Source organism: Mustela nigripes, chromosome 1 (genome assembly GCF_022355385.1).
Source record: "Mustela nigripes isolate SB6536 chromosome 1, MUSNIG.SB6536, whole genome shotgun sequence".
Classification (NCBI taxonomy): Eukaryota; Metazoa; Chordata; class Mammalia; order Carnivora; family Mustelidae; genus Mustela; species Mustela nigripes.
The window spans coordinates 73,395,594-73,410,453 of NC_081557.1; the positions used below are offsets into that span (position 1 = coordinate 73,395,594).

Here is a 14,860-nt window from a genome sequence, read left to right on the forward strand (position 1 = left end):
TTAGGCTTTTGATAGTTTAAAGAGGTACTATCTAAATACTACATATTTTTTTAAACTTATAATAATAGTGGATAAATATCCAAATCAGAATAGATATGAGATCTATCTCTCTCCATCTCTCATTTAATAAAAGATACATAATATACAGATTAAGGTGTAGAAACTTTCATGATCTGTGCATACAACTAAACATTTACTATTGAAAAAAGATAAAGTTTCCAAATCTTAAATCATTATGACTTCAAATGTAAATAGCGTATCTGAATAGAAGTGGTAGAAATAATTTAGAGCTGTTTCTTTTTACTCTATTTTTCAATCTTATGCAAATAACACTAGAAATGTGATGCTGTTAATTTTTTATATATATACATCTTTGTAGTACTAAGTTTAGATGTCTGACTTTGGTGCTTTAAAAAAGATGAACCATGAGAGACTATGGACCCTGGAAAACAATCCGAGAGTTTTGAAGGTGCGGTGGGTGAGAAGTTGGGCTAGCCTCGTGGTAGATATTGTGGAGGATGCATATTGCATGGAGCACTGGGTGTGGTGTATAAACAATGAATTCTAGTACACTGAAAAGTAATTTTAAAAAATTAAAAAAAATTAAAAATGATGAATTTAATCTTCTGCATATCTTTTTTTACTTCTCCAAATAAAACACTATAAAGTTTACACATAAAACAGTTCTTGAAGAAAGTGCTGATCTGAGACATAGAAGAAATTTGACTCAGACTATTTCAAACTCTCCTCTGCCATAGATGCACACTACCAAATTGAAATGATCTACATTATTTATAAATTATTAACCATTTTTAAATATGCTTCACATGACTGGCTTCGCTGAGGTGTTACATCCATCCTTGCAAGCTTCATAAAACAGTAGCAGGCTAAAGTTGCACAGTTAACATTAATTCTCATCCAAGAGAGGACAGCCTTAACAATTATCCTGAAAAAGGTCAGATATCAAATTTCTTTAAGCTAGCTTTGATGCCAAATTGAGTCACACTGTAGGCTTGGATATTGTATGACTTCTGCTTTTTCTGTACACTGTGTCATCAATATATGGTGTCACTATTTGCCCTACTGATTTATGAATCCATGATTAAGCATTAATATTCTCCAGAGCATCACATATCATTTGATTCTCTAGTTTACTTATATTTATTATATGAACTTAAATAAATACATAAAATAAAAGTAGAATTGAATTTATACAAAAACTTGTCACTTCATGAATTTTCGGGGTTGCTTAGGCTTATTTGCTGTAAAAATTAATACCATTGTGTGGGAGAAATGACAAAAAAGGATTTAAGTACAGAATACAATGGTGAGATTCTAGTTTTATCATCAATACTTTAATTGCTTTAAAGTTCATTTTAAACATGTTTTTCACACTTAGGGACAGAGATGCAATTCTTAAATTTACTTGGCATCAGAAAATTCAGGAAATTTTAAATATGGTAAGGAATTATATATTTTAAAATGTATCCTTTATCATCTTGGCATTTTTATCCTATTTATTTATAAATGTTGCCATAAAAATTCTAGTTCTACTAATTCTAATCCATTATCTCATGAATATTATTTACATTAATTGCAATGATATCTATAAAGTGACCTTGTAGGTAAGGAAAGGTAATGCTGTTAGTTCTAAGACTGCAAGTGGTGGCAATGTCATTCTGACTTAATAGACTACAATTTTATTAAATAATATAGGTTCAGTGGTCCCAGGGTCATTTGATTAGGAAATACTTAATGAAGGCATTAATATTTACTCCTACCCAACTTCCAGCTGGAATTTCATGGTGTGAGAGCACCAGGTTAATTGAGTTTTATCACCAAATCTCTAGACCACTTTAGAAATAACTGTAATGCACATTCCCTAAGGTCTGATCTATGAGCAGTGAGAAAATAGAAGAAAAAATGATTAACGTATAACTAGATTTTGCTGACATCTTCAGCATAGATATTCATTAAAAGTTTGAGCAACTAGTGAAGATTTCTCTAACAAAGAATTCTGAGTCACTTTTCCTTCCTAACCCTGGACAGGAAGATGGAGAAAGGATGAGTAGGTCTTGCTTTAGCCAATAGAAACACAACAATATATAGGCACGAGTTTTCTATAGATTCATAATTTCCATTAGTGGCTAAAATTTTTTCTTAACAATTTACTCATGACAATATACCTGTCAGGAAAATTAAATTGTAACTACCCCCTTCCACTTGTCAATCATTCAATTCCTCAAGGTAAAATGAGAATTAAAATTTGGTATTTATATTTTCATTTTGTAACCTAATCAAATCTGGAAGGCATAAGCCTGATATTCAGTTATGTCCACCAGAGGTAGTAAATATATGCAGGTAATAACAAAAAATAATATGGTAATCATTTATCGAGTCCTTACTATGAACCAGGAAAATTTCTAGGTGCTTTATGTGTATTGTTTATTTGATATCTACAATAACCTACAAAGGAAAAGCTATTGTTATCTCCATCCTAAAGGCAAGGAAACTGAGACCTAGAGCTATTTGTATTTTTTCCAAAGCCACAGATCTGCTATGAGGTAGAGTACATATTTAAGTCCAAACAATCTAACTTTGAAGCCTATTTTGCAAACAGGTTTACTGACAAAGCTGCTCTCATCCAAAATTTTCAGTCAATAAAATGAGTGGCCAAGATGTAGGAGGATGTAGACACCAGAGCCAAGAGAAAAGTTTTCATTGCCAGGAACTGAGTCATGATGGCAACAAAGTAAAAAAAGTTGGATATTGGCAAGTATCCTTTCAAGGCACTCTGGTTTTTTCCTTTTCTTTTTCTTTTTTTCCTTTTTCTTCACTATATGTATCATAGTTATTTTTATATAGTTTTAGAATAATTTTATTTAATGTTTCTCTGCTAACATTTTACCAATGTATAATCCTCTACCAATGCTCATATTTACTCACAACTGTATCCTCACACAGGATATGTTATGTTCCTAACACATACTAGAATTTAAGTGAAGAGTTGCTGGAAAAAAAAAAAAAGATGAATGCTGAATGGAAAAGGAGCAAATTAGGGAGAAAATGATGCTTAAGTTTGCTGAAATAAATCAAGGGCATATGTGTAATAAGAAACCAGTCCAGAGCCTGACAGAGTGTCACTTAGCAGTTATATTTCACTGAGTCTCTTTGAAATCTATTATTATATGCTATTATTTCTTTCTTTTCTTTTTTCTTTTCCTTTCCCTTCCTTCCTTCCCTTTTTTTTTGTTTGTTTATGCCCCTATTTCTTAAATTACAGTTCTTAAAGTGATGACCAAAAACAAGTTCTGAATCCTGAATAAAATGTACCAAATTATTTATCTCAGAATATGCCTTTCACTGACAGAGGTTAAGAAATGTTTAGGAACTGAGACAGAAGCACAAAAGAGAGAGTAAAGAACTATTGGCTACAGGTAGAAGCTAGAAGGAAGATTGAAAAGCATTGGTGCCTTAATGGAATTTACAGTTTGGGAGTACTGATAAAGGATTACAAACTGGTAAAATATTAGCAGAGGAACATTAAATAAGCAAAATTATTCTAAAAATTTGTAAAACTAAGAACTATGATGCATTTAATTAACAAAAAGGAGAAAAAATTAAAAACCTAGAGTGTCTTGAAAAGAAGCTTGAGAAGAAAGGGAAAAATTTTTTTTAAACTTTCTTCCTCTTATGATTCTGTTTAAATGGAGAAGATATCTTTTTTCCTCTAATACCAGCATTTAGAAGCTGAGATGACAAAGAAGACATAAGGAGTAGATAGTGAAATAGGAATAAAAACATGACATGATAGTGTACTGGAATCACATAGGGAAAAGATTTAAAGGGGGGGGGGAAGAATGGTTAACCATGTTGAAAACTGCTCATAGGTGAAAACTGATCTTTAGATTTAGTCATGACCTAGTCATTGTTCACCTGAAAGAGTCATTATTGTGGAATATTACAAGCAAGACTGCTTGCAGTAAGCTCAAGAGAGAATGGCAGGAGAAAAATTGAAGACAGTGACCACTGACAGCTCTTTTCAAGAAGTCTTGCTATCAAAGAAAATCAGTGGGAGGGATGGTAAGTTTAGATAGCTTTTTTAAAAGGTTATATTACTTCTTGTATGGTTATGGGAATAATCTAATAAGGGGACAAAAATTGTTTCTGAAGGAGAAATAGAGGGAGTTTTCTAGAAAGAGTTCCTCGAGCAGTCAAGATGGGATGGAATGAAATTCAATGCACACATGTGGAGGATTTCATTTTTAATAGAGACATAAACAATTCATTCACAGCAACACAGTGAAAGCAAGGTAGAACATGTGAATGTACATACAGGTGGGGGTGCATGTGAGAGATCTACTCATGATTATTTCTGTTTTCTCATTTATTTGTTTATTTATTTACTATGTTCAATTAGCCACTGTATAGTACATTAGTTTTTTGATGTAGTGTTCAATGATTCATTAGTTATATATAACACCCAGTGCTCATTATAGCACATGCACTCCTTAATACCCATCACCCTATTAAGCTCTCCCTCCACCCTCTCCTCTCTGAAACCCTCAGTTTGTTTCCCAGGGTCCATAGTCTCTCATGGTTCATCTTCCTTTCTGATTTCTCCCCCTTCAGATTTCCCTCCCTACCCCTATGGTCCTCTGTGCTATTGCTTATGTTCCACATATGAATGAAACCATATGATAATTGTCTTTCTCTGTTTAACTTACTTCACTTAACCTAATCCCCTCCAGTTCCATCCATGTCGACACAGAAGGTGGGTATTCATCATTTCTGGTGAATGAATAATATTCCATTGTATATATGAACCACATCTTCTTTATCCATTCATCTGTTGAAGGGCACCTTGGCTTCTTCCACAATTTGGCTATTGTGGAAATTGCTGCTCTGAACATCGGGGTGCATATGCACCTTTTTTTCACTACATCTGTATCTTTGGGATAAATACCTTGTAGTGCAATTACTGGGTCATAGGGTGACTCTATTCTTAACATCTTGAGGAAGTTCCATACTGTTTTTGAGTAGCTGTACCAGCATGCTTTCAACCAACAATGTAAGAGGATTCCCCTTTCTCCACATCCTCACCAATATTTGTTGCTTCCTATTTTGTTAACTTTTGCCATTCTAACTAGTATAAAATGGTATCTCATTGTGGTTTTGATTTGTATTTCCCTGATGGATAATGATGTTGAGCAGTTTTGCATGTGTCTGTTAGCCATTTGTATGTCTTCTTTGGAGAAGTGTCTTTTCACATCTTCTGCCCATTTTTGACTGGGTTATTTGTTTATTAAATGTTGGGTTTGAGACGTTCTTTATAGATCTTGGATATCAGCCCTTTTTCTGATATGTCATTTGCAAATATCTTCTCTCATTCAGTGAGCTGCCTCTTAGTTTTGTTGATGGTTTCCTTTGCTGTGCAGAAGCTTTTTATCTTGATGAAGTCCCAAAAGTTCATTTTTGCCTTTGTTTCACTTCCTTCTGGAGATGTGTTTTGAAAGAAGTTACTGTGGCTGATGTCAAAAATGATGCCTGATGTCAAAGATGATGACTATGTTCTCCTCCAGGGTTTTGATGGATTCCTATGGCATATTCAGGTCTTTCATCTATTTTGAATTTATCTTTGTGTAGGATATAAGAAAATCATCCAGTTTCATTCTTCTTTATGTAGCTGTCCAATTTTCCTAGCACCATTTATTGAAAAAACTGTCTTTTTATCCATTGGATATTTTTTCCTGATTTGTCAAAGATTAGTTGGTCATAGAGTTGAAGGTTCATTTCTGGAGTCTGTATTCTGTTCTGTTGATCTATGTGTCTGTTTTTGTGCCAATATCATGCTGTCTTGGTGATCACTGCTTTGTAATATAGCTTGAGGCAACATAATGCCCCCAGCTCTGTTTTCCTTTCTCATCATTCCCTTGGCAATTTGGGGGCTTTTCTGTTTCTATACAAATTCTTAGGATTATTTGTTCTAGCTCTTTGAAAAATGCCAATGGTATTTTAATAAGGGTAGCATTGAAAGTGTAGACTGTTCTGGGCCAGATAGACACTTTAACAATATTTATTCTTCTAATCCATAAATGGAATGTTTTCTGTTCCATGTGTGGAATGTTTTTCCTCTCTTTGTGTCTTTTCTTAAGTGTTTTCTCAAGCCTAGCTATTGTCTCCATAATTGCTAGCCTGAAGTCTATTTCTGACATCTTGCTTATATCCATATATCCATTAGGTCTACGGGAGAGGTCACTGTCTCTGGTTCTTCTGTTTGTTAGGAGTTCTTCCTCCTAGTCATTCTGTTGAGGAGTGGTTGAGGGGATATACAGAACGGAAGATATCAACTACAATCCAGGCAAGATGCACCTGCAGGACTGCAAGTCCTTTGCCCCTGTACAAAGCCAGACATATATTCTTATATCTCAGGCTGATTTCATGGGTGTTCAGAATGGCTTGGTAGATTTCCATCTAAATTCAAGGGACCAGTTGAAATGGAGTCCCCCACTCCTCTGCCATCTTCTATTTTCTCAATTAAATAGGAACACTATAATCAGGAAACCCAGGAAGTGTGGAGGTGGAGGACAAAAGATAAGATGTAAATTATTCCATTCAGAGATATTAAATGGATTAGGGAAATGTAGTAACATTGCTTGGTAGAAGAGTTGGAAATGCCCCCAAAAGAGGAAAACCTCACTGAATTGTTACTTACACTCAGACCAAGAGACCATTAGATGTCACAGGCTAAGGCCAGAGTCTACATGTTTAATGCAATGGAATTGGTACTGTGGGTGTTCCAGACTCTATTCCAGAGATTAAGAAGTCCCATTCACCTCCTTTCACTTTCACATTCACTGTGCATGTTATGTGGAGCAGTAAGGCAGCTTTGCTGCCGTGGGACACCCCTTCTCTTCAGGGCCAGACTTTCCACACAGGTCTTCAACACTGTCACCTGCTCTCTCATCAACATTGACTCTTCCACTTTTTTTAGTAACTTCACACGTTCGTGCTTTTCCTCTTTACAGGTTCCACTTCTACTATTCTCTTATATACTATTCTCTTAAATGCTTCTACTATTTTCTTAAATCAGGGTTCCATTTCCAACATTCTATTCCTCATTTTATGTTTTTTTTTTCCCCCTTGGCAAGCTCATTTATCTCATAGTTTAATAACTATCTATTTGGTTATTATTTAATAATCTCTCATTAGCCTGTGACTCCCTTATGTTTACAAAATTTTCTAATCAAAATTAATGTCCTAGGAGTACTTCAAGCTCTCCAGTTCCCCCAAACTGAATTCATGAGCTTTCACCTGAAGTACATGCCTTTTGTTTCACCTTTATCCATATTCTAGTAGCATAGAGTATTCCCAAATTCTTATTTTCTCTTCCTTGCCTCCAATTTAATCAATCAGTAATCTTTATTGTTTCATTCCCACCTATCTCTTCATTACTGACTAATCTTTGCCTTTATCACAGCTTTAGGCTCTTGATATGCCTTTTATTTCTTGTTCCAAATGACACTGCAACCAGAGAGATCTTTCTAAAATTTATGCTGCTTTCCTTTCAGAGTCCTACCATTTTAGAAGGCATAATAGGCAATTTCAACATTAGTCCCAGCTTACCTATCCAGTCTTACTTCTCTCACCTCTCTCCCTCACCCTCTGAGCTCCTGACTATATTATTCTACCAAGAACACCCTGCATCCTTTCCTTTCCAGGTATTCATATATTTTCTTCCCTTACTAGGCTTTTTTCCCTACCCAGAATTTTGCTGAACTAATCACTAATGGTCTTTCAGGATTTAGATTAGATAGAACTCATCTGGAAAGCATTTTCTGATGGCCCTAGACTAGATGAGAAATTTTGCCATCCATCAGAGGGAGCCCATAACTCCTTGATTTTACTCTTTTTTTTTTTTTTTTTGTCACATTGGATTAAAGTTCTGTATAGTTGCCTTTGTCACTATATCACAAGCTCCCTCATGCCCGGTGCAATATCTTATTCACCTTTGTATCCCTAGCATTTAGTCCCTACTGAGTTCTCATGACATGTTTGCTGAATACATGAATGAATGAATAAATTGTCAGAGTTCTAGTAACAGCTTTGGATTCACTTTAATTGATGAAAAAGGAATCTCCACTGCAACAGATGCAACTGATTACATTACAAATGAAGCCCTGGTGTGGAGCACACAGCCAAGTCATCATTTGGCTCATGTCTATCTATACAGAGTGCTATAAGCCAATTACTGTAGCACATACGTAGTATCCATTTTGTTAATATATATTAGCGAATAGCATATATAATTATTATATATACACATATGATTCACAAACTCGATGATGGTACTGGCTTTTTTGAGCCTTATTATGCCCCTTCTTGTTTTCTACTGATTATCCTTCTCTAGCTTTAAAGACTAGACACATTCTCATACTCCATTTTAATATTTAACACTAGTATGGTATGGTCCTTTTTTTTTCCTTTTTTTCTTTCTCTTTTTATATATAAACAGGGTATTCAGCTAAAACACAGAGAAACAGACTACACTAAGAAATGAATAATTTCAGAGACCACAACTACATACTATCTTGAAGGAAAACTCATTCTCTTTTCAATTCCTTATACCTCTAAGTGCCAAAACTTGCATTTATTTCCAGGTTTTAAGGGAGATTTAATGTCTACCCATAATCTATTCTTATATAGTTTGGCCAGGAGAGGTTAGCTATTTTCATTTAAAATTGATCCACCTTCACCATGCTTGCAGTTGAACACAAGGACTAAAGGACATGAATCTCTTAACAGTTCCTGATAGGGTTGGATTACACATATCTTCTCAATTTAAATGCACAAAACATCTAAAATGAACATCTAAAAACCTACTTCTTCAAGTTTCAGAGAAATAATATTTATAGTTTCACAGAACAGAAGATTTTATATTTAATTCAATGTTTAACACCTACGAAAGTGTTATTTTCAAATCACAGAAATACTTCTTGCATTCAAAAATAACTGAGACAAAACAAAGATTCTAAATAATTTTCATTATGAGAAAGTTTACTCGCAAAGGTAAATTATTTTTTGTCAAATTAATTTAACATCCATTAAATTCAAATGTCAGATACTCTCAACAAAAATTCTTTTAATATTTCCAACGTTAAGAAATTGTAAAATTCAATTGAGAGTTAACATTGAGGGCACCTGGATGGCTTAGTGGCTTAAAGCCTCTGCCTTCAGCTCAGGTCATGATCCTAGGGCCCTGGGATCGAGCTCAGCAGGGAGCCTATTTCCCCTTCTCTCTCTCTCTGCCTGCCTGCCTACTTGTGATCTCTGTCTGTCAAATAAATAAAGAGTAATTAAAAAATTGAAAAAAATTTCAATTCCTAATTGTTCTTTAGATTTCATAATAATTAGTTTGCATTTTTTAAATTAAATTTAATTTAATTAAATAAATAAATTAAATTTAAATTAAATTCATTGTTTTCCATTTCTAAACATTTGCTTTACACACTAACCTGACTATCTCCTGGGGACATAAAAGAGTTAATATATTATCCTTCAGGTAATATATATATATATATATATATATATATATATATATATCTTTTTTAATGAAAAACCTTGGAAATTAGAACAAATTATGGTCAAGACATTTCTCAATAATCAATTAATATAGGAATTTCATAACAGTGTCCCCACTTAAGAATTAATATTGTTATATAAATTATATAACAAAATCTACAAAACAACTTTTGTTCAAAATTTTTTATTTTCCACTGTTAATTTAACTGTTTTTCAAGAACATGGGGAATAACTTACAGTCAAAATTACAGTCAAAATACATTCTGCGTTAGATGCATTTTCTACTCATGAAGATTCAATCTATATTTAAAGGATGTAACTGAGAATATGGGTATTTATTTTCCTTTTTCCCATTTTTTAATAATAAATAAGGAACTGATCAAATTTATGTGAATGGATATTTTAATAAGAAGGCAAACAAAAAGAGTTAATTCCCAAATATTCCTGGCAAAGAAAACAAAAACTTGAATTTTTGGATGACTTTCTTACTTTTTCCCCTTATTCCCTTCTTCCTTCCTCCTTTCTGTTTCTTTCCTTTCTTTTTCTTCTCTTTCTTCTTTCATGATTATTTATTTTCTTTCTCTCTTGCAGACCCAACATTGAGACTAACAGAATTTCCAAAAAAAAAATTTTTAAATCATATAAGTAATATTTTATATTATTTTGCCACTATCTCTGTAGTTTACATTTGGTTGCAGTTCCAAGGGAAGTTGTTAATAATATCTTAAGAAAAAATAATTTTCAAAGGAAAAAAAATACTCATCAGAATTCATTTTTCATTATTGTTTTTTTTTTTTTAACAGAATATTCTGGAGCTCTTCCTAATTTCCCTACTTCATATGCTGCTTTGTTAAGAATTAAAAAGAGTTCATCTTCATCCCTCTTTGGTTCAAAGACCAGACTGCGATACAGTAATCCTTTATTAGGAACACTGAGTGTTTCTTCACCAAGTTGGCGAGGAACAGCTCAACATTATTATTCCCCCATCAATCTTTATCATCCCTCAGATGCCTTCAAACAAGATGGTAAGTGTTAAAGGAAAACTGCATCTGTTGAAGTTAAACATGCAATGAACATTTTTTTTTTTTTCAGGACTATTGTAATTGGGGTCAAGGCTATTGCAACAGGGGTGAGAGTTTAAAACAATTCTCTCAAAACAGAAAGTGGCAGAGTTTTTAAGATCTGGAAAAGTGGAGGACATGGAGGAACAGGTTGGTCAATGTGATTAGGGTACGTAACAGTGGAAAAACTTTCCCTTTCTTTGCTTCTAAATTTTTTGTCTGGTCTAATAATTAAATTGGCATAATACAGATTAACACAAGAAAATAAATTTAATCTCATACATATAGGAACTGGTCAACGCAAGCAGCTTTTATACCTTTTAGACAAAGAAGCAATGCATTTGTGAAGAATTAGCAAGATAAATGAGTTTGGGCATGAGGTAATCATTAGTGAAGAAGTAAAAAGGTTTGTTTAGTCAGTTTTCTTGGCCCTAAATTCCCTGTTTCTGGTGGTAAGGATGCCTTCTATTCTCCTGGTACAAAGACGGTGCTTTTTACAAGGAAGATTAGTTCCTGCCTTTGGTGGGGAAGAAGGAGGGTTGGAGTGTCCTTCTTGTATCAGCTGTTTCTTAAGTAACTTTATTTTAAAATCATCAGCATACCAAAGTGGTATAACTTTAGGTGGCATATTCTGCTCTCCTTTAGCCATGTGAGTTTATTAACTGCTACTTATTAAAGTCAGTCTCTTATCCTCCTTATAGAGACTGGGAGATAGTGAGCTTTTTTATCTCAATAATTGCATTTCAAAGGACTGGCTGCTGGGTCCTTGAGAAAGTGTATATTTAACATTTATTCTGACAGGAAAATAAATAATGTAAATTTCCAAAACTAAGACAGTAATTATATTAAGGACTATTAAATAGCTATTAAAATTAAGGTTTGAATAACGTTTTCTAGATGTTTTCCTGTCATTTTTGAGTACATTAACAAAATAATATAAGCTTAGTTAATAGTCAGAGAAAAACACTAACAAATGATTATTACTAGGGACTGTTCCAGGCTCTTTGTATAGCTTATCTAAATAATTCTCTCAACAAATATGTAAAGTGGATATTCTTACTGTCTTCTATGTAAATGGAAACTCAGAAGTAGATAAGCATCTTTTAAAAGTTCACACTGTTAATAAGCAGGTAATTTTTATTCCTATATCTACTGATTTTAAGTCCAATACACTGGGCTATATTTCAGTTATGATTGATGAAGGACTAAACATCCAAAGAAACATTTTGCAAGAATTAAACTATTTGAAAATGTCCTTGAAGTGTAATAGTAGATTGCTGTGCCAAACACAACAAACTCATGTCTCATGCTTATGCCAGTTTTTGCCACATGAACATCATCTAATAGAGTTGACATGTAAATTTTATTTAAGCATAATATTAGCTCCTTAAAGATCTTTTATTTTTGAAGTAGTTTAATTTTAAAATTTCCATAATGTGTTCTGTGAAAGACAATATCAAGAGAATTAGAGGACAAGCCACAGACTGGAGAAAATATTTGCAAAAGATACATCTGATAAAGGACTATTATCCAAAATATATAAAGAACTCTTAAAATCCAACATAAGACAACAAAGAAATTTTAAAAATAAACCAAAGACCTTAAGATACCAAAGAAGATACACAGATGTTAAATAATCATATAAAAAGATGGACTGCATCATTTGTCATCAGGAAATGAAAACTAAAATGAGACACCAGTACATACCTATTAGAACAGCCAAAATCCAGAATACTGAAAATACCAAATGCTGGGGAACACTTATTGATTTCTGGTAGGAATACAAAATATTACAGCCACTTTGAAAGACAGTTTGATGGTTTCTTACAATACTAAACATACTCTTACCAATATGATCCAACAATTGCACTTCTTGGTATTTATCTAAAATATTTGAAAATTTATGTGTATATAAAAACCTGCATGCACATGGATGTTTAGAGCAGCATTATTCATAATTGCCAAATTTGGACATAATCAAGATGTCCTTCAGGAGGTGAATGGATAAATAAACTGTGATATACCCAGAAAGTGGGATACTATGCAGCACTACAAAGAAGTACATGATTAAGCTCTGAAAAGATGTGGAGGAACATTAAATGTATATTAGCAACTGAAAGAAGTCAATATGAAAAGACACATATTGTATGATTCCAACTATTTAACATTCTGGGAAAAAAAATGATGGAGACAGTAAAAAAGATTAGTACCAATTATGGGGGTTGAGGAAGAGATGAATAGGCAGAGCACAGAGGATTTTTAGGGCCATTAAAATACTTGGAGCAGTTACTGCTTGGGTAGCAAACCCTCTGTAAGGCCTGTGTCAGAGAGTTTGGGTTGGTGAGCACACAGAGATTTGGGGAGACAGGAGCACCTGGAGAGTCCAGGAAAGCACTGTGCCCTTTTGCCACAACTGGTCCTCTGCGTCTGTCCCAGCGGGCTGTTCCTGAGTGACTTCCTTTCGTGATATGCCAGAGATCTACTAATTTTCCTGGGGTTGTTGCCACCCTTTTAGCATTTTGCTTGCTCCTTCATATACTCTTATCTGGACAAAAGGACAAGGTGGAAAAATTCACCACAGAAAAAAGAACAAGAGGTAGTACTGAAGGCTAGGGAACTAACCAATACAGACATTGGTAATATGTCAGATCTAGAGTTCAGAATGATGATTCTCAAGGCTCTAGCCAGGCTCGAAAAAAGCATGGAGATATTAGAGAAACCCTCTTGGGAGATATAAAGGCCCTTTCTGGAGAAATAAAAGAACCAAAATCTAACCAAGTTGAAATCAAAAAAGCTATTAATGAGTTGCAATCAAAAATGGAGGCTCTCACTGCTAGGATAAATGAGGCAGAAGAAAGAATTAGTGATATAGAAGACCGAATGACAGAGAATAAAGAAGCTGAGCAAAGAGGTACAAACTATTGGACCACAAGGGGAGAATTGGAGAGATAAGTGACAACATTAGAATAATTGGGATTCAAGAAGAAGAAGAAAGAGAGAGGAGAGCAGAAGGTATACTGGAGAGAATTATTGGAGTGAATTTCCCCAATATGGCAAAGGGAAAGAGCATCAAAATCCAGGAGGTACAGAGAAACCTCCTCAAAATCAATAAGAATAGGTCCAGACCCCGTCACCAAATAGTAAAATTTAAAAGTCTTAGTGGCAAAGAGAAAATCCAGAAAGCAGCCCGGGAAAAGAAGTCTGAAACATACAATGCTAAAAATATTGGATTGGCAGCAGTCTTATCTACAGAGACCTGGCAGGCCAGAAAGAGCTGAAATGATATATTCAGAGCACTAAATGAGAAAAACATGCAGCCAAGAATACTATATCCAGCTAAGCTATCATTGAAAATAGAAGGAGAGATTAAAAGCTTCCAGGACAAACAAAAACTGAAAGAATTTGCAAACACCAAACCAGCTCTACAGGATATATTGAAAGGAGTCCTCTAAGCAAAGAGAGAGCCTACAAGTGGTAGATCAAAAAGGAACAGAGACAATATACAGTAACAGTCAGCTTAAAGGCAATACAATGTCACTAAATTCATATCTCTCAATAGTTACACTGAATGTTAAGGGGCTAAATGCCCCAATCAAAAGACACAGGGTATCAGAGTGGATAAAAAAACAAAACCCATCTATATGTTGCCTACAAGAAACTCATTTCAACCTGAAGAAACTTCCAGATTTAAAGCAAGGGTGTGGAAAACAATTTACCATGCTAATGGACATCAGAAGAAAGCAGGAGTGGCAATCCTTATATCAGATCAATTAGATTTTAAGTCAAAGACTATAATAAGAGATGAAGAAGGACACTATATCTTACTCAAAGTATCTGTCCAACAAGAAGACCTATAAATTTTAAATATCTATGCCCTCACTGTGGGAGCAGCCAACTATATAAACCAATTAATAACAAAGTCAAAGAAACACATCAACAATAATACAATAATAGTAAGGGACTTTAACACTCCCTCATTGAAATGGAAAGAACATCTAAGCAAAAGATAAACAAGGAAATAAAGGCCTTAAATGACACACTGGACCAGATGGACATCACAGATATATTCAGAACATTTCATCCCAAAGCAACAGAATACACATTCTTCTCTAGTGCACATGGAACATTCTTCAGAATAGATCATATCCTTGGTCCTAAATCAGGTCTCAGCCAGTATCAAAAGATTGGGATCATTCCCTGCATATTTTCAGACCACA

General features: G+C 34.1%; 1 protein-coding gene across 1 annotated transcript in view; it reads left to right on the top strand.

The window, feature by feature from the left end:
• CNTN5 (contactin 5) overlaps positions 1-14,860 on the top strand; it is a 784,689-nt gene that overhangs the window by 225,199 nt on the left and 544,630 nt on the right. The window contains exon 2 of the mRNA XM_059391830.1: positions 10,386-10,607. Within this exon, the coding sequence (XP_059247813.1) occupies positions 10,386-10,607 (222 nt within the window). The remainder of the gene's footprint in view (positions 1-10,385; positions 10,608-14,860) is intronic.